The sequence below is a fragment of the Microtus oregoni genome, unplaced genomic scaffold (assembly GCF_018167655.1).
Source record: "Microtus oregoni isolate MIOR12 unplaced genomic scaffold, Mior012 000016F_ref0000370, whole genome shotgun sequence".
Lineage (NCBI taxonomy): Eukaryota > Metazoa > Chordata > Mammalia > Rodentia > Cricetidae > Microtus > Microtus oregoni.
Genome location: NW_024543075.1, coordinates 10,267,213 through 10,287,727, shown reverse-complemented (window position 1 = coordinate 10,287,727; position 20,515 = coordinate 10,267,213). Strand labels below are relative to the sequence as shown.

The following is a 20,515-nucleotide window of genomic DNA, read 5'->3' as shown; positions in this document are numbered from 1 at the left end:
CGTCTGTCTGGAGTGGGAGAACCATGGTGACTCCCTGACCCAGCTTCTTTCTCCCTATTCTTCCAAGCCTGTAGCATCATTTTCATATTTAACTGAGATGCCTGTGACCAGAACTTTCTTTCTTTTGGTCCCACCTGCACAGCGGTTTTTAGAGAAATGCTGTATTTCTTTTGTCCTGGGTTTTTTTAATTCTTCCCCAGAGCCATCAGAGAGATCTGTGACATGATAATGTAAGTTACATCTTCAGCCAGGGATATTGCAGGTTCTCTGGTTATTAGATCACTGTGGAGATCCTGCTGATAAGTTCCTGCGAGGGCATTGTTAGATTTCTGAAAGCAAAGATTTATCCCGAGGCAGAGAGTCAGTCAGTCTCTCTCTCTCTCTTGATTAAAATGGGGATTTTCCTAGCATTTTCAGGTTTGGTTGTGATGTTCTGGGAAGTCCTAAGGGATGAAACGTGGACAGATACTTGCTGGTGTTGCTACGGCTTCTCTGTGCCTATAACAGGCTTTCCATTTGCTTGGTGGAGGCTGCTGTTGGGTCACAGCCTCTCTGTTCCTGGACTTTCCTGGAGCCAGAGTCTAGAGTCTATGCTAAATTAGGGCCAGCAGATCTGATAGCCCCCTCTCCATTAAGTTTGAGGACATCTGGTCTACTGTCTGTTCCCAGGTACTTGCATCTCTGGTTTTGAGGCTATCACCATTGCCTCTCCCGATATCCACTGTTCGCTGCGGTGCTTACTTGCATCACTGGTTACCTACCTGGACTGATCTTTGCTTTTTTCTTCTTGGGTCTTCTCTACCTGGTTCTCTGGGCATGAGACAAACTCTAGCCCCCCATGCCCTGCTGTTGTCTGAATTCTTGAGCGATGAGCCTTTACCTCTTTGGCGGCTGGGACCTTGCATCTGTAGCGCTATGATATTCCCATGTGAAGTGCTGCAGAGGCCCTCGGAGGCAGCTGTATCATCCGTAGTTTGGCTGTCCAAGTGTCCATTTCTCACGACCTTTGAGAAGGACCACTGCTTCTTTTACGGAAGCCCAGTAATTGCCTTCCTACTCAGGCTTAGTGCAGGCTCCTTCGTATTTGTTCCCAGCACCGAGCAAGCACTCTGGCCTCTGCAGTTACCTGAGGATCAGCTCTCTGAATTGATATCTGGAGCTTCTTCTTTCTGCCCTTCTGCTTTCTGCCCTGAAACAAAGGGTAAATATTTTATCCTATGCCTTTATTATGTAGACTTAATTTTTTTTTCAAATGGCCCATTACTGTGGCGCATCCTACCCTGTCCCGCTCCTTATGTGTTGGTTTGCAGCACACTCAGGAGCATCTTCTCCTTTCCTGGCCCAGTCCTCTCACTCTCACAGAGCTCTCGCCCCTCTCCTGACCCCCTAGCCACAGGCTCCCTTTCTTATTAGGGAATTCTCTTCTCAAACTTGAAAAGGGAGACTGACTTTGTGGTAATGGGATTCTACCCTTCATAGGCAGCTTTATGTCCATGTGCAAAAATTTAATTTTTAGGCTTTTTTTTAAAAGAACAATCTCTGTTCGTCTGTGTCAACAGAGCTGGTACTGGCAAAGGAAAAAAAAGCATTCATGCACCTTTAAGCCTGCGGGTTTTAGTCTTTTATTGAAAATAATATGTCATGATCCTTTTTGTTAAAACATTTGATAATGCAAAAGTGATTGGAAGTGGTGGGAAAAATCATGGAAATTATGTGGAAAAGAAAGATAATTAAATAAATCATTCATAATTTGACACAGCTAGGGTAGTACCTCAATTTTATTCTTGGTGTGCCTTTTTTCAAACTTCTTTTTACTTTTGTGGGAAAACCTGGCCAGGGGATCAATCTTGGATCATGCCATTATCCTGTGTGCAGCCCTGGGTTCAATGCCTGATTTGATAGAGATAGATATATAAGACAGCAACAACAAAACACTAACCAATGTTAGTTCCTTTTGTGTCTAGCTTGTTTGTTTGATAGAGATATATAAGACAGCAGCAGCAAAACACCAACCAATATTAGGTCATATTGTGTCTAGCTTGTTTGTTCACTGACCTTTTTCATGTCTTGGTTTCTTTTTACCAGCTTCACTATTTGTCGTGTGTTAGGGCACTTTTTACATGGTCCAGCACTTAACATCATATTATGGTTGCTTCCATTTGTAAAATACTGTTCAAGAGTTAGAGGTTCGGGGGCTACAATCTATAAATGTGCAGCCCTCTTAACGGTCCTTTTACCTTGGAGCTCAGGGTATTCACCTTTGTGGTAGAGCGTTCTTGAACCCAGGGACCCAATCTAACTGGTTGCTGAATAAGAGGGTATGTGGTCCTCAATGTTCCTGTTTTGTACCCAATTAATGGCAGACAAGTTGCATTGATGTGTTGTGTCATCAGTGGCTATACTTGCACTTGTGGTCCATCTTGCTGCCTCTCCTTTGGAGCTTATTTCTCCTTCTTGCCCCCTGCTCTCCTTCTGGTGTATTCCTGATCCTCCATTGCTCTCCTCCTCTCTGTACCCTTGCCCTTTGCTGTGTCACTATTACTTGGTCTGCTGTCTCCTTACCCTCAGTCATGATCACGTTGACTGCAGCCAGACTGGACACTTTGGGCAATGGTTTCTTTCCCTGTCCATAACACAGCATACCCCTTCTCCCTGGTGGAAACCCCATGCTGGCAGGATAGAGAGACCCAGTTTCATGTCCTTTTTTATCAATGGGTATCTGTGTTGGATAGCTTCGGTTGTCAACGTGACATAATCTAGATTACCTGGAAGGAATCATCTAGAACAAATTATCCTATGGGCGTGTCTAACAGGGATAGTTTTAGTTTGTAATTGATGAGGAAACACCTGGCTCACCGTGGGTAGCACCATTCCTTTGGCAGGGGTTTCTTAACTATATGACAGAAGCAAGCAAGCATGCATGCAGGCGAGGCCTGTGTACCCTTTATTGTCGCTGCTCTTGACTATGGATTTGATGTGACTACCTGTTTATAACTCCTGCCACTGTGGTTTCTCTACTATCATGAACTGTAACCTGGAATTGTAAGCCACGTGAACCCTCTCTTCTCCTTGTTGCTTTTTGTCCAGGCATTTTATCACAGCAACAGAAATGATGCTGGGACAGGTTCTTTCCCCATCCAGACCACAGTGGGGCCTTCCTGGGCACATACCTTGACTTGTATGAGCCCTGAGGAAATTCTTGTGCCTTTGAGGCTTTCTCAGGAGGCTTAGGATGGGTGGAGGTATGCTCATTAATAATAGTAAGCTGGACAAAGGCTATTTCCCACATGTGTATTTGGCCTCAGCTCCTGTCTTGCTTCTTTGCTGTGTTCCTGTACATTCTTCCTAAGCCTAAGTGTGTTCTGGGGCAGGACTCTGGAGACTTAGCAAGGGCATCAGATAATCTGCAAGAACTACAGTTAGCTGGTGAGATATGACCTGTGACAGAGAGAGGTGTCTCCAGGGAACTAGGAAAGCCACCCATATGGTATGAGTGCATGGTCTGAGTTCTGCCTGACTGTCCTGGACATGGCCGGCTGAGTGAAAAATCAAGAAACTTGATGTTTCATCATTATGAAAGACAGGCTTGTGAGCATGTGCATGTGACCTTGGGTGAGTGCTGGATGACTGCAGTGAGTGAGGACCCTGCCGAGTGAAGTTCCGATCTAGGTCGGTCCGTCTTCCCAGCAGCTGTTAGCCAGTGCTCCAGTTATCTGGGATGTGCTCACCTGCATCTCTGCACACACATGTTGGTTCATAGACCAACAGCCCCACCGGTTCAGTGCATGATGTGATGGTTTTCCCTGTGGCTTCTTGAGCTCTGCAAGAGATGCCAGTGCTGCTGTTCTTGCCCTACAGACAAGAACTTTATGCTTTCTGTATGTCATAGTCACTTTGGTTGTTGTGCGACAAGTACCCTTTATGGTGGCCTAAGGAAGGAAGGGTTTATTTTGATTGGCAGTTTAAGGATACGGCCTGCCACTGTGCGGAAATAGCAAGGCAATAGAAATTGGAGGCAGCTGGTGACACTGGAGGCATAGTCAGAAAGCAAGAAGGCAGATAGCAAGCGGGGCCATGCTATAAAACCTCAAGACTCACTCCCAGTGGCCACTTACTTCAGCAAGGCTCCATTTCTTTCTTTTTTCTTTTAAAGTTTTTTATTCATTTTACATGCCAACCACAGTTCCCCCTCCCTTCCCTCTTCTCACTCCCCTTTCTCCCCCAATCTCCCATCCACCCCCTCAGAGAGGGTAAAGCCTCCCATGGGAAGTCAACTAAGCCTGGCATACCAAGTTGATTCATGGCCATGTCTCTCCCACCACAAGGTTGTGTTCCCCTTACTCCACACCTTCTCCAACATAAGCTGTCTATCAATATTTGTGATCTTAGCCATTTGGACAGGTGTAAGATGGTATCTCAGAGTTGTTTTTGAGTTGTGTGTCCCTGATGCATAAAGGATGTTGAAGTCACCATTTCTGAAGAGTTTACAACTTTCCAAAATAGTGCCACCAGTTGGGGACAAAGTATTAAGTACATGGACCTGTGAGGAATCCTTCACGTTCATACCGCAAAACTGACTGTGGGTCTATAGAAATGAACCTTACCCACAGCTTCAGTAAGGGAGGCTAGTCTCTAGGAAAGAACTGTGGAGCTCTTCTAGCCAGGTATGGGGTTGAGAAAGGACACAGCCAAGTACTTGTCCAAAGTCACAGAGTGGTTAAGAGTGATGGTAAGTTGTTCTGAGTGAAGCCCTGAATGCCACCAGGGTTCGCATCTCTTTTAATGTGGAGATGGTGCAAGCCTTTCCAGGGATGCCGGTGAGCCTGGACCACCCCAGAGAAGGCAGGTTACTGAAATGAAGGGAGCCAGGGTGGTGAGATGCAGGTGTTTGACCTGTGGCTTTGGGATGTCTGTCCATTTTTGCCTGTGTGCTTCTGTTTGAACTAACTATCCAGCAGGTAACTGAGGGTCACATTTGAGTGTTTCACTGACTCAGACACCAGCTCTTGGTGACTGGTACCTTGTAATTATGTTATCATTGAACTATGTCTGAATTACTTTATCATTGCTACGGAAAAAAAAATACCCAATAACGAAGCAACAGCAACATAAGGAAGCAAGCGTTTATTTTGGTTTACAGCTTGGAAATATAGTCCACCGTGGTGTGGATGGCATGGGAATGACACTGGGAAGGCAAGGTGGCAGGCGTGTGAGGCAGCTGCTCAACCCTGTATCCTCAGCCAGGGATCAGTGACAGTTGAACACTGGTTCTCAACTCCTTTTCTCTGTTAATCAATTTAAGGACCCCAGCCCATGGAATGGCCAGTCTCCCACCTAAATTCACCTTACCTAGACAGTCCCTCACAGGCGTGCCCAGAAGCTGACTGAATTTACTTCATCTCTCACAGGTGTGCCTGGAGCCTTGTCTCCTAGGTGACTCTAGATCTGTCAAGTTGACAGTATTAACTATCACCCAGCGGTATGCTGTTGTGAATATGCTATCTGCTTGCCCCAAGTGCTGTTTAAAATTAATTTAAGTGAGTGTAAAAGCAGTTCCTCATCACACTCGCCCCTGCTCTGGTGCCCATTGATGCAGAATATCTCCTTCATACAGGAGTTTGTGTTGGACAACAGATCTCTAGGGTGACCCCTGGGGGAACAGGCAGAGGAAACTGTTGAGTGGAATTGTGCTGTTAGAATTCCTTGCCCACCGGGGCCAGCATGTTCAGATGATTTAATCTGTCAAGCATTGCAGAATAGCAAACTTCCATATGAGAAGAGTCTACCAATGTTATGGTTCATGGTGGAATACAGTCTGCTGCTCTTCCTTTGTTTTTTTTTTTTTTGACGATCATGGTGGCACTTAAGCCAAGCAACCTCTCTGTCCCTTCCTTTCCCCAGTGATGGACGTAACAGACATAATAAATGGAAAAGTAGACGACGAAGATAAACAACACTTCATTCCCTTCCAGCCGTAAGTATGGAATAATTCCGTCCTTAACCAGGTACCACATGAAAACCCCATAGTTAATAATTCACCGCTGAGGTTATTCGTTAAGCCCAAGTCAGGATTCATTTATTTTACAATAATATGAAACCTATATAGTCACTGCTGTGGCGTGTGGAATTGGGAACTGTGAGGACGGTGGAATAAGGTTTGTGTATGGTCCCCAGAGCTGATGTTCCTTGTAGTCCCGGAATTACCTGATCAGTAGAAGAATTACAATTCTGCACTGAGCCTGTTTCTTTATATAATCGATTTATTCTTGTAGCAATTCAAATTTTCAAAATACAATACTTTCAAATTCATCACAAGAGGTTGCTTTTTTTTTTTTTAAGTAGAAACCAAACAAAGTAATGATGAATTCTTTTGTAAAGCGAGAAATAACACCTTAAAGCCTGTAATCAGGCTGCTGATTTGTCTGTCTTGGTTTTTTGCTCAGATGAGCGAGTTTTGGCTTTTTCTTTCTTTAAGGCTTTGTCCACTTCTGACCTGACGTCTTCAGAGAGGGCTAGAGAACACGGGAAAGCACTCGGGGCCGATTTATGAGATTATTCTTTGATTTGAAGCTAAAAAATCTGTGGGGAGGGTGATTGAAGTGAGGGTGGGTCTTGATTGGGGGCCACTCCTGGCTCAAGGGGGAGGAAGGAGAACTGGGTGCTTCAGGTTGATTGCAGACACAGCCCCCTCCAGGGCCTGACTCCCCGAGGGAAAGTGCTGGGGTAGTGCGAGCCTCCGCAGGACTCTGCAGTTTTCTGTTTCCTCTTTCCTTTTCCAGTTTGTTTTTATTCAAAGGCTTTTAGGCTTAAGGTGAATTTCACTTTCGCAGGTTTACATTGCTTTGGAGGTGTTGGCTGAGGGAGGCTGAGCTCTGGGAGGCTGGTGATAGTGGGTGTCTGAAGGAGCCCTGTCCTTGGGAGGACAGGGGACATGGTATGGGCTTCTCTTGCCCTGTGCACTCTTCATGATGGACTCACCCGCAGTCTCTGCAGACTCGAGAACCACTTGTTTAAGATGGCTGCAGTATGGCTTTTCTGTGCATGAGGAAAAAAAAATACTTGTGCAGCTCTAGAGAAGATTTTGTGTCTTATTACGAGGAGAGCTGTGTTAAATTAGCGTCGTATAGCCTAAAGTTGGGCTTCAGCACCGCGTGTTTCACTACACACGACTGGAGGCAGAGGTCTCGGGAGGCTTAAATGCTGCCCATTTACTTTTCTGCCTGGTCTGCTAACCACTAGCCCCATGTGGCGCTTTATATTAATTACAGCTGAGTAGAATTAAAACGCAGCCCTTCAATCACACCGATCTGTTTTCAAGTGTTTACTGCCACGTAGGGCTGCTGTTGCCATGTTGGATAGTGTCTTGGTTTATTTTCCCGTGGCTGTGATAACAGAAACAAAACCCTAACATAAGCAACTTAACGCGAAAGGTTTTTTTAACTCAGGATTCAAGGTGACAGCCGTCATCGGAATGTATGCTTCTGCTCAGATCACCTTCTCCATCTTACACAGTCCAGGATCCCAGCCAGGGAATGGTGGCTTCCGTGATGGGTGGGTCTCTCACCTCAGTTTAAGCTGTCAAGATGATCCCCCTACCCGTGTGTACCCAGAGTCCTGTCTCTCAAGTGATTCTACAGTCTGTCAGGTTAACGGCAAACATTAACCATCGCAGATGGTGTTTACTCATTTCCGTGTCTGTGGATGGTTATCATGGATAATTCCACTGATGGCAAGACTATAGAGCAGCATTCCATAGAACCTGGAAACTTCTTAGCACACAGGGGAATATTCCCATTCTGGAACATGGCTGATATAGTGGTAATAAGCAACACACACTATTGTGAGATGACAATACTCAAGTTATTATTTTTTTTCCTGTGAAAATTGACAGGGTTCCCTCCTGTTCCCAAGGCTTCAATTTCCTCAAGACCACAGGTTTAGCAATACCCAATGGTCCTATTAAGTAATTTTCTGTGTCGTTTATTTTTTCCCTCTGTTAAACAAAAAACCAAAACAACAACAACAAAAAAAACCCATTAAAACCCAAACCCAGAACAAAACACTAGCTTTGGGTATTGTTGAAGATGTCAGAGAAGCGATTGGTCAGGTTTTCAGCTGGCCTCTCAGATCCCCTGCGTGTTGCCACCACGCTTTCCTGTCAGACAGGGGAGTCCACTTGACACAGTGTGAGGGCACACTCACCTGTTGTTTCGGTTGCGAGCCTTGCTTCTCTCGAGGACGATGGCTGCACAGATTAATATCTGCAGTGATCGAAGAATGAAGTAGCACGATTCCAATAGCAGAGTCAGCCTGGAAACTATTCTCTGGGAAATGTCATGCTAATGAGAACGTTTTTTGCTCCATTAAAATGGATTTATCACCTCACAGGGTTGGTTTTAGGGAGGGAAACAGTGTGCCTTCTCTTTCTCTCTCTCGTTCATCTCTCTTTAACTTGGTGAAATAAATTACCACAGCGTTCAGCTCCTTTGAGTTGCTTGGCTCAAGTGATGGATGACATCGTCCTTGTTCCTAGAATTGATTTTAGGCATTCTGTACCCGATGTATGCCTTTGCACTCTTTTCCCATTGTGCTTGGTGGCACTGCACACTATTTTCATGGTGCATGTTCCCTGTGCCGGCCACTCTCACATGCATGGGCTTCTGGGCCTGAGATCACTGGTAACCTGTGTTTTGAGTGATTTCCAGGGGTCAGCATCCAGACATGGTGACCATTAATTCTGTTGTCCAGGGACTGGTTCATCTTCACATATAGCTTTTGGAGACCCTTTTGTGAATACACACTGAGGAACCGTGGGTAGGGCTTCTTATGTCATTAGGTTTAAAGGCTGTTTGGGAGGGTGGGGGAGAAGAAATTTTTTTTTGTTATTATTATTATTATTATTATTATTATTTTTCATTTTCTTCTTAATACCACCTGGCCCTTGCCCTAGACTAGTTCAGTACTATCCGAGTGCTGCAAATGGCCATCAGTGTTCTTTGGAATGCAAGGCCCCTCATCCGAGTGCTGCAAATGGCCATCAGTGTTCTTTGGAATGCAAGGCCCCTCAGCCACGTTACTCTCAGACCAGCCCCTTTGGACTGTCCGTTAGCAATGGAGTGGAGCCCTGCGCATGTGTTCCCTGGGAGTGGGGCACCCTCCTTGGCTGGACTTCTCTCCTGTGGTTCACCATTTTCCTGATCGATGCTTTCCCTGTCTCTCTTGTCACCTATCCTGCCCTTTGTCTTTTGTTGACTCATGACGACTCTCTCATACTCGGTGGTGATGCTCTTTTGTGTCCCCCTGTTACTGTGACCCACGGGTCTCTGTGCCCCTTTGTCTCTTGTGGTCTTGGTTGCCCCATGCCCTCCAGGCTCGCGTTGGACGACGCCATTCGACACAAGCCGCTGAACATGTCATCCCGTTTCTCACCCAGGGTGGCAGGGGAGAATGACTTCCTTCAAACTGTCATAAACAAAGTCATTGCAGCCAAAGAAGTCAACCACAAGGGGCAAGGTATGTATCTATGTTGTTTCTGCTGTGGGCCTGTCGGGCATCTGGGGTGGGGCGTTCTTGGTGGAACTTTTGGAACTGAGTGATGCTTGCTCCTACTGGATGGACAGCCTTTCACCTGCAGCCTTTGTGTTCAGAAGAGGATGGGGAGTGGGATGTGGGTGGGGCTATCTATGAAGAAGGTAGTGCTGAGAATCCTGGCAGCATGGGTAGCGGCTCCTACTTTGACTCCCCCTCTTTCCCCACACTCCCCTGTCCTCTCTTTTCTCACCCTTAACAAAGGACTGGAAGGCTGAAGATGCAGCTCATTTGGTAGAACGACGGCTTGGCAAGCACAAAGCTCTGAGTTCTGTCTCCAGCACCACATAAAATAGGCTTTAATGACACATGCCTGTAATTCTAGTAGTTGAGAGGCTAAAGGGATCAGAGATTCAAGGCCATCTTAGGCCATGTGAGGCCCCGTGACAACAGGTCAAAACAATTAAGCCAGGAAGTCAACAGCTGAAACTAAACCCAAACCCAAATTCCACAATCACGACAGCAAACCATGAATGTAACCCCTGCCCCAAACCTATGGCCTCACTTCATTTGATGCTCCTCTACTCTGGCATGGGCTCTTGTCTCCGTGTCCTGTCACGGTACAGCCAATGTTCTATAATTGTCCCTCTGTCCTTGTAGGGGAAGGGATGCCTTATTGTTTCTGTCATCCAAGAAGTCTTCTCACTCCTTCCTCCCACCCCCGTGCTCCTATCCTGCTTGTATCGTTTTTAATACCACATTGACGTGTCCAAGCAGCTGACCTTCTGCTGGTGGAGCTTATGAATCAATCCGCTTGGGCTGGTGACAGTTGGCATTGGGCTGGCCAGGAGACCTGCCAAAAGACAAGTGCTTATCAAGCCCCACTTTCTACATGGAAGAAAGAAAGTCACCTTCATAGACTGGGGACTCTAACCCCGCTTTTGACATTTGGGAAAACACATGAATCAGGTTGGTTCTTGATCTGGTGCACTACACCGTGTACTCAGAGGAGCTCAATGGAACCGCTGCCCTTTTCCCCAGCCCCCACCACCTCCAGCCTTCCAGACCTACCCTTTTCATTTGTCCCTAGCAGTGGTCATTGAGTTTGAAGAATGTTGTGGAAAAGGGAGGTCCTATAGATCTCTGCAGTGAGCCTTGGCTTTACCCCACTCTCTGGCCAATTCTACCTAGAAAGTTCATGGATTATAGCCTTTGTACATGGAGCAAGTTTAAGCTGAACCAGGCCCCACCCCTTGTAGATTATAGCTCCTCCAGTTTGCCCTGTATTTGCAAACCACAGGGAGTCTGAGGTTGAAGCTAATGGAGGGCCCGGAGGTTCCCTTCTCCCTGGATCAGCAATCCCCACCCCCCACTGGATCTCCAGATCCTTGTTTAGCATTCACACACAGTTGTGTTCACCCGGGAGAAATAGAAATGGTGGTAGGCTGCATCAAAACAGCCAAGGCTCATGGGTCTTAGCCAGAATCTATAAGCTGGACAGCAGTGGCAAGGACGCTGGCTGGTACCTGGATGGGGCTGATAACACCTGGTACCTTGGACTACTAGAGAGGAGACAGAGGTTTCAGATGACTGTGAGAATGAGAGACAAGACTGTCCATAGCCTTTTTCAAGGGCCCTACAAGTATCTTCCTGCATCAATGAGTCAACACTGTCGCTGATCCAACAGTGTCACTGAGTTAGTCTCATCTTGACTTTGAACCTTCCTCTAGTGCTCACACTTAGAATCTAGGTCGTTCCTAGGAGAGTCAAGGGAGGCTGTGCTAGGGCAGTTGCTGTTCCGTGTTCTGGGCTCCTCCCATAGGCTCCTCTTTCCATTAGAATGACCCAGGTACCTCCTGATGCCTGTTCATCTTCCCAGTCACAGTCAGAGGCCCCAGAAAGGAACACAAGGAGTAGACGATAGTCTTTGCAAGAGCCAGTGGATTTTTCCGTTCTCACCTCCCCTGTGCCTCTTCTGAGCTTGCTCCATCTCTGTAGCATCCAGTTTCCTCGGCACAAAGGCAGAGACTCATGAAGATCTTGCAGTGCCTTTGGCTGTCCCCAGGTCTTATGCATGCCCAGCAATCACCCTTTAATTCTTTTGTGTTTAACCCTCACGATTCTGCTTCCTGTCTCTGAATTATCATGGGTGTATATGGACAGCAGAGCCTCACACCGCACCTGCTTCCCTTGTTTGAGAAGTGATGAGTAACCGTTCTGTGTTCAGGCATTCGGAAACACGTATCAACACAAACACATATCAACTCCAAACACACTTATTCTTTGAAAACTGGCCTCATTTTCCCCTGTTGCGTAATCAGGACAATTTAATTTCTGTATTTCAATCGTAACAAATTGAATTGTGTCACCAGTATTCTCTTTTATCCACCTAGATAAGTGAGCAGGCTATTGGTTAGGGTGTTTGAAAGGTAGCCTTTCTGATGTGACTAGGTTTAGTTTGCTTGACTGTGTGGCAGAATAAGGGAGAAGGGGAACAAGATCAAGTACCCAGTCCCTTGAGGGTCTGTTTTATTCTTTGCATGCCCAGAACTGCCTGTTGGCTCTTGTGCTTTAGTGTCAGTTTGAAAAATTCTACACATCCGTAGACTGGGTGTGTGTGGAGATGCAGTCAGTTTCTGGGAGCATGTGTTAAGGAATACAAACCAGGTCTGCAGATGGAAGTTTCTGTCCCACTGTCATTCAGTCCCAAAGACACACACAGAAGCTTATATTAATTATAAATTGTTTAGCCTATTAGCTTAGGCTTATTATTAACTAGCTCATACAACTTAAATTAACCCGTAATTGTCCTCTATGTGTAGCCACATGACTTGGTACCTTTTTATCAGTGAGGTGTTCTCATCTTGCTTTCTCTGCATCTGGCTGATGTGCATCCCTGCCTTTCCTCTTCCCAGAATTCTCTTAGTCTGGTTGCCCCACCTATACTTCCTGCCTAGCCACTAGCCAATCAGCATTTTAGTAAACTAATACAAGTGACAAATCTTTACAGTGTATAAGAACATTATCCCTCCAGACAATCCTTTATTGTATAAGATTGTTTTGGCTATCCTGAGTTTTTTGTTTTTCCATATAAAGTTGATTATTGTCTTCTCCAGATCTGTGAAGAATTTTGATGGGATTTTGATGGGGATTGCATTGAATCTATAGATTGCTTTTGGTAGAATTGCCATTTTTACTATGTTGATCCTCCCAATCCAAGAGCAAGGGAGGTCCTTCCATTTTCTGGTGTCTTCTTCAATTTCTTTCTTCAAAGACTTATAGTTCTTGTCAAACCACCTCCCTGCCAACTCTGAGCTGACACCTGGGGAACCTGCATGGGACCTAACTAGGCCCTCTGAATGTGGGTGACGATTTATGTGGCTTGATCTAAAGGGCGGAGAGGGGGCTGTCAATGGGACCAGGAATTATCCTGGGTGTATGAACTGGCCACTTGGAGCTTACTGCCTATGGTGAGATACCTTGCCCAACCTGATTTGAGGGGAGGGTCCTGGTCCTGCCTCAACTTGGTATGCCAGACTTTGTTGACTTCCCAACGGAGACCTTACCTCCCTGAGGAGTGCATGGGAGGGTGGGATGGAAAGGAGAGGAGGCAGGTAAGGAGAGGGAGGGAGAATTGGGGTTAAAATGTAAAATTAAAAAATTTAAATTAATAAAAAATCCAACAAGAACAACAACAACAAAAAAGAACATTATCCCATAGTTAAATGTCTTTCACATTTCTTGGTGAACACATGCAGTTCATTTCCTGAAGCATGATACATGTAACCTTTTCTTGGTGCCATCCTTTGGTGTCATTCATGGGGACTTTCCTGTACTGGGCATCCCTCTCTCTTTGAGTTTCTCTCATGATCTGGAATTCTATATCTTAGAGAGAAAAAGAAAAGGAACCTTGTAGAAAGGGAACCACCTTAGACAGGATGCGCTGGTCATTCCCGGGTCTGTTGACTATGTCTGTCTTTCCACCCTATCCAGTTTTTGCTCCCTGGGATCTGCTCTTTTATCTTTCTCTTGCCAGTTTCTGCCCTCCCTTCTGCCTGGAGAGTCAAGGGGACATCCTTGCTGCTCAGTGCCGCCCACTCACCTTCCCTCTTGAGTTTCACACTTTGGCCATGTGGATGACACATTTCCTGGTATCTCATTCTCTCTATCTCCTCCTCAGCATGACCTGCAAGTTAAGAGAACCTCCCACACATGCTTTGAGACATTTTTTATCTCACTCAGCATATCTTCTGGAGCAGGCTTTCAGCGGGGAGTGAAGATCACTGCTTCTGAGAGCCACTTTCCTTTTTCTTCCCCCTCCCTAGTTCTGTCTTTTTCACTCCCACATTGATCCCTTGTCCCAAGTCCCTCCTCATTATTAGGGGAGCCCCTCCCCATTATTCAGATATTAGCTTCCTGTAGCCTCTTCTGACTCAGTAATTTCCCTTTCACTTGCCCCTGCAGCTGATAGGTTATTTTCAGGTCAGACCTCTGCCTCACTCCTGAGCCTGTGGGACCTCCTCAGAGCACCACGGTCCCTACTGGCCTCCAGATGCCGACCTGTGTGGTGGGCATGAGCCTCTAAGTCTCTGCCTGCTTTTCTCAGCCTCCACCTCAGATGCCACCTTCTGATTTCTTCTAAATTGAGAGAATTCAAAAGAGCTAATTGTCCTTGGCACACATACGGAATACTCCCCTTCCATCCCGTGGACTTACTGTTTGATCTCACAGGCAAGGTCTGTACCTAGACAGAGTGTGTGCCCCTGTGCGGAGTGCCTCTCACCTGGACGTTTGCCCGAATATTTGCCTGTCTGTAGTGCTGTAGTCGATGAAAAGTTTCTTAACTACCAAAATTGTTTTCAGCACCACACTTGTGGTAAACGTGACTTAGGCAGCCTTTCTTTTTGCAGGTTTGTGGGTAACCTTGAAATTACTTCCTGGAGACATACATCAGATTCGGAAGGAGTTTCCTCACTTGGTGGACAGGACCACAGCTGTGGCCCGCAAGACAGGGTTTCCAGAGATTATCATGCCAGGTAAGGTTAGTCTTGCTCAGTGCCTTTGTGCTCCCTGCTTAGGTCGCCGGCCCTGATGGGTGATCATGCATAGCACAGCGGTGTGCAGGCGCTCTTGCAGTGAGAGCGAGTTGAGCAGGTGGCGAGTACTGTGTCAGGCCCAGGGTTGTTATGAATAACTTCAGTGTTCAAGGTCTGAGACCAGACACGGTGGTGGGATACACACTTTGGCCCCTGAGCTTGCTCAGGGTTAGCTTCCCTCTAATGACAAACGTCACATGTGGGGAGGCATGGATTCCCTCCAAGCATGAGATGAGATATCTGATCAAAAGAAGGAAGGAAGGAGTGTCATATACCCGGGACAGTGGCAGGTCAGAAGGATGATATTTTCCTTGGGGACCTGCTCAGGGGGTGTTTGTCACTACCCCAATGTAGCTCAGGCTCAGCCATGTGTATTTTAAGCTGCATGAATTGCTACTTGGGTTATTTATTTATTTATTTTAACATTTATCGCTTAAATTTAACAATTTTCCACTTTCTTTTCTTTCTTTTTTGGTTTTTTGAGACATGGTTTCTTTGTAGCTTTTGAGCCTGTCTTCTAGATCAGGTAGGCCTCTAACTCACAGAGATCCGCCTGCCTCTGTCTCCTGAGTGCTGGGATTAAAGGCATGTGCCACCACCGCCCGGCTCACTTTCCAGTTTCTAAATAAACTCCATAGCAGTAATCTGATACTATTGTTGGTATCTACCTGTGGGGCAAATGTTAATATTTATCTTGATGCACAATTTGGTTGGCAACTAATGTTCATTTGAATAGTCTGACCTGGTCCACAGAAGGATCTTAGTCTCTTCAAGATTGTTATTGAACTAATTCCAATCAAAATTAAACCACAATCCAAAGTCACATGGGCATTGGGCATTGGAAAAGGTGATTTCCAAGATCAGCAGGCACAGGTGGCCTTCTGCTGCAGGTCCCCGTTGCTGTGGTTGCAGCATAATCCGGTTAGAGGCATCTGGCTGCCCAGTGTGCCTGCTGCCCCAGGCATTGCTGTGTTATTTCATGCAGCCATGGGATGTATGCTTTCCATTCTGTTTGCCTTTCATGATTGGTGTGGGTTATTGGCCACTCTGTCTGCTGTTGTGACAGAAAACTGAAGTGGGCTAGCCTGGATAACATGGTTGCTCGCTGTGTAGATATGGTATGCCAGTCTTATTCCTGGGAATGAGCTGATCTGTGGACTTTCTGTTTATATTTGGAACTTAGATGTGCCTTCAGGGGTGGATTTATTTGATCTGTTAGGGTATCCTCATTTTTATGGGTGTCTCAGCTCCCCCTCTTCTGCTGCTGTAATAAAAGACTCTGACAAAAGCGATTTAAGCGAGCAAAGGTTTCTCTTAGCTCACTGTTCACTGTTCATCATGGCGGGAACATTGGGAGAGCAGGAGGACGAAGCAGCTGGTCACATTTGTCTGCTCTCACGAGAGCAATGAACACAAGCGACTGCTCAGTTCACTCTGTCTCATAAAGGTCAGGAAACCCTGCCTGGGAGATGGTTCCACCCACAGTTAATATAGAAACTCCCACCTCAGCTTACCTAATCAAGATCATCTCCCACCCATGGCCAGGTGACTCTCAAGCCCATCAAGATGACCCTGAAATCTAACCATTCCAACTGGGAAACCTCGGAATTTCCTGCTAATGCTGATAGGGTTTTCCTTATAGTAGATAAGCTTGCCAAGTTAAATCTAGTTCTTCAGTTTATCCCATGATTGGCTTTCGGAGAACCCATGCTACTGACTATTGTTCTGGTCAAGAACGAGACTCCATATGCTGAGTAGCTGCTAGAGAGGGATTCTAGCTAGAGTGAATTGTGGTGATATGTTGTTTGTGGTCTAACAAATAAAACTTGCCTGAAGATCAGAGTGCAGAGCTAAGCCAGTAGTTAGCCATAGAGGCCAGGCAGTGGTGGCACACACCTTTAATCCCAGCACTTGGGAGACAGAGGCAGACGGATCTCTGAGTTCAAGGCCACCTTGAGCAATTGATATTGAATAGGTCTAAAAGAGAAACAGAGCCAAATGGTGGCGACTCACACCTTTAATCCCAGCAATAGGGAAGTGGAGAAGGGAAGTGATTGGCTGGGCAGAGAGAGGAATATAAGGCGGGAGGAGATAAGAGCTCAGGATTCAGTCTGAGGATTTGTAGGGACAGGATCGCCCCTTTGGTCTGAGGATACAGTAGAAGTGAGAACTAGTGACTGATTCTCTGATCTTTCAGTATTTACCCTGATACCTGACTTCTCCAGGCTTTTATTAATTAAGAACAATTAGAATTTGCGCAGCAGCGAATCACCCTTCTTGTTCTCTGTTGCCTGAGTAAGCACTGGGCAGGCTAGGGCACCGAGTCCTCAGTCCTGGTGTCATCTTTCTTGTGAAGGCATGCATCTTTGTACGTTAGGAGAGCCTGTGCTAACACAGTCTTGCTGACCCCTTCTACCCTGGCAGGGGAAGAAGCTGAGTTATCCACAGAACTGGGAAGATCCAGTCAAATCTTCAAACAACTAACTTCCTACTCTATTGAGCCCAGCCTTTGCTGCACATCTGTGTGGTGCCCCTTCAACCGTGGGTTTCTCCACGGCAAATGGTGTCCTTTTTTCTGTGATGTCTCAGAAGCAAATCTCTGTAGGAATGATGAATGTGGGCATGAGGCTGTGGGGCTTTAGTCCCTTGAGGCCTTGTAGCCCGTGTTACTTTGCTGCCTGCCGAGGTTTTTAGCAAGCTTCTATAGCTCTCAGATAAAAGGTTATGGCTTTGGGTGCTAGGACGATGGCTGAATCGGTAAAACTGCTTGCAAGAACCTGAGTTTTAGAGTCCCAGAAGCCACTTAAAACGTGCTGGGCATGGTGGCATGTGCTTGCACCCCAGTGGATTGGAGAGACACAGTAGATCCCTGGGACTGATTGGCCAGCCAGCCTAGTTGATTGGGGAGAATTTGTCCTACAACACAAGGTAAGTGTGCCTTGAGAACAACCGTTGAGGTTGTCCTCTGACCTCCCCTGGCATGTGCACTCAACTGCACATACAGCTGTGTACACAAAGCACACACAGAAAGATTATGGTGTCTGTGTTTGGGTAGAATTTTCAGGCCAAGAAACATACAATTGATGTATGGCAAATCAATAAGGCTGTTAAGTGGTGAGCTAGCCCTGGAGGCGAAGGGGCTTAACTGAGGTCCTACAGCTGATAGTGGTGCATCTTGTGTGGGGGGACGTTTTGCTTCCTGTCCCACCACTCCCACTCCTACCCCCAACCTCATGCTTCAGCCTTTTTAACCTGTCTCGTGGGCAGTATCCGCCATGGCAGCTTAGCTTCCCTCCTGAGCAGCCTTCATGACTGTGGGAGCAACCCACTGGGACCATTATAATAATGACTTTTAAATGCAACTTTAATTCAATAGTTGGATACATTAGAAGCCAGAATAGAGCAATTTTTTTTTAAAAAGAAAAGCACAATAAAAAAACAAGAAAGAAAGAAAAGGCTTTTTTCTCCCTTAAGAAGTCTTCATCCCTAACCACCACAGGGGTCTGTTGCACTACGCTCTTCTGTGCAGAGCAGGGTTGGGAATGGGTGGGGCCGGGCAGCCTGGGAACTAGTTGGCAGCAGTGACCCCTCCTCTCCATCGTGGTTCTGTGGAAACTTGCAGTTTGCTCATTCACTCATTTTCAACAGAACGAAGTCTCAGTTCCTCTGTTCTAGTCTGCCCTCATCACAATTAAAGGTCTATTTGATTCTAAAATGTATGGGGTTGTATGTGGTGGGTGTACCCTTGTGATCCTAGCACTTGGCTGAGGTAGGAGGATGGCTGTAAACTGGAGGCCTTCCTGGGCTGTAAGAGAGATCATAAACAAAACAAAACAAAACAAAACCTAAAACCAACACACCTCCCTCCCCTAAACTCTATATATTTCTGTTTTATTCTTCCTACTTGGGGTCCTGACAGCTGCTAGAAGAACCTCACAGAAACTTCTCGGTGACCTGTACCTTCTACGTGGCTCAGGGTTCTCATTTTCAGTAGACTTTTAGTTCAAGGCTTGAGACCAAATAGTTCAAAGAAAGCAAAGGAAGCTGGTCTTGCCAGTTCTCTTTTGCTTGTGCGAATTGGCTCCTGAGGACACAGGTGATTTTGGTTAGGGATAGCCCATGGGCGGCTTATAAGGCTCTCTATTGATCATGGGATGCTACACAGGAGTTGGGTCCTTGTAGCTTCATCAGTGACATTGCGGCCACTCTGGGCCCTTCAAAGAGGTGTAGAAGTGAAGTTGATTTGAATTGGTTTTACCATGCCTTAGAAGACCAGGCTATTTTGTAGGAAATATTTCTGAACTATCTAATATAGTATTTATAATATTCCGTTAAGACAGCTCTTCTGACAATCAGGCCAAATTCACGATCACACTATGAATGATGGATTGCTATTAAGGATATAATTTCCTCCCCCAGGCGATGTCCGCAATGATATCTATGTGACGTTGGTTCAAGGGGATTTTGATAAAGGCAGTAAAACGACAGCCAAGAATGTGGAGGTGACAGTGTCCGTCTATGATGAAGACGGGAAGCGATTGGAGGTATCTCTTTTCAACTGAGTCTTGTCTGGAGAGTTCAAGTGCAGTGTTGTATGTGTCTGCCTTGGCTCTGCTGCAGGATCTGACATGTTTTCATTGACTGTGTTAGCTCATCTGTTGGGAAGTATGTTGGTGCTGGTCTCCTTTTTTCCCGCCTGCCCTTATGTCTTGGCGTCTCAGGGCATCCCTGTCGATTTTGGCCACACTCCTTGCTCAGTCTTATAAAGGGTTCTTATTTCTTGGCATAATCCTACATACGTAGCAACCACAATGGTAGGTCAGAGACCATTACTTTCAGTATTTAAGAGATGAGGAAACGGAATCTGAGAAATAATGCTTTTTGCTCAGGGTCAGAGAGTGAGGTAGACTTTTAATATCATTTGAACAAGCTATCACTCACATTACTGTGGTGACTAGTATCTTATCCCCATGGCCAGAGCAGCCAGCAGAATCTACCAGAGTGGCCCAGAGCCTGTGTTTCCCTCTGATGAGCAGAGTAGGTGCCCTTTAGGTACCATTGGACTGGACAGCCAATGGCTGGGCTTGTGTCTGGGCACAGATATGTTCATCAGGGCTCACACTTTTTCTCCTGTCTAGCCTTGGCTGGTGCCATTCATATCTCTAGAAGCCTTAAGCTATACTGCCTTAGCCCCTTAGGCTTTAGTGGTATGAATCTGGTTGAAGTTTCTTAAGCAATGTTTATGGCTAGAGGGATGAGTCTTGCCAATTCCTGTTCAGTAGACAACCTTTGCTTCTAGACCCACTGAGTAAAATCAGGCAAGTGTTCTCATACTGTAATTTGGAGTGAGTTGGGGAGGGGACAGAAGTGGTACCTCCAGGGTCTGAGACTGTGGTTTAGACTAGCCACTAGTACATGCAGACCTGCCCCTTCCTTGCTGGGAATGCATACCAAACGCAATGGTTTATTGGCACCCTGGATTACTTCCTTCCTCTCCTTCTTTGGTGGATGCAACAGGAATATTTAGGGGAGACACTGTGATATCTTAATGTCATCATTTTTAATCCTCAATGTATGTGTTTTAAAACTAAATGTATGCATATACAACATATATACACTCATTTTGCATGCATGTGTGTGTATGTGTTCTCTCCTTCTTCCATGTAGGTCCTGGGGATTGAGTTCAGGTTTCTTAGGCTTGGGAGCAACGGCTGTTACCCACTGAGCCACCTCTGCAGCCCTAACATGAACTCTTTCTTTATGCCTTCTCCTAAAGCATGTGATCTTCCCTGGTGCCGGTGATGAGGCGATCTCAGAGTACAAGTCAGTGATTTATTACCAAGTGAAGCAGCCTCGCTGGTTTGAGACCCTTAAGGTATTGTGTTTCTCTG

The 20,515-nt window shown here is 46.1% G+C and overlaps 1 protein-coding gene across 2 annotated transcripts in view; it reads left to right on the top strand.

The window, feature by feature from the left end:
- Positions 1-20,515, top strand: part of Dock1 (dedicator of cytokinesis 1) — a 485,241-nt gene that overhangs the window by 71,259 nt on the left and 393,467 nt on the right. The window contains exons 11-15 of one of the 2 annotated variants that reach the window (XM_041666110.1): positions 5,902-5,974; positions 9,434-9,513; positions 14,439-14,564; positions 19,044-19,168; positions 20,401-20,499. In XM_041666110.1, coding sequence (XP_041522044.1) covers positions 5,902-5,974; positions 9,434-9,513; positions 14,439-14,564; positions 19,044-19,168; positions 20,401-20,499 — 503 coding nt within the window. Of the gene's footprint in view, positions 1-5,901; positions 5,975-9,370; positions 9,514-14,438; positions 14,565-19,043; positions 19,169-20,400; positions 20,500-20,515 lie in introns of both variants that reach the window. The other variant, XM_041666109.1, reaches the window with a different exon arrangement.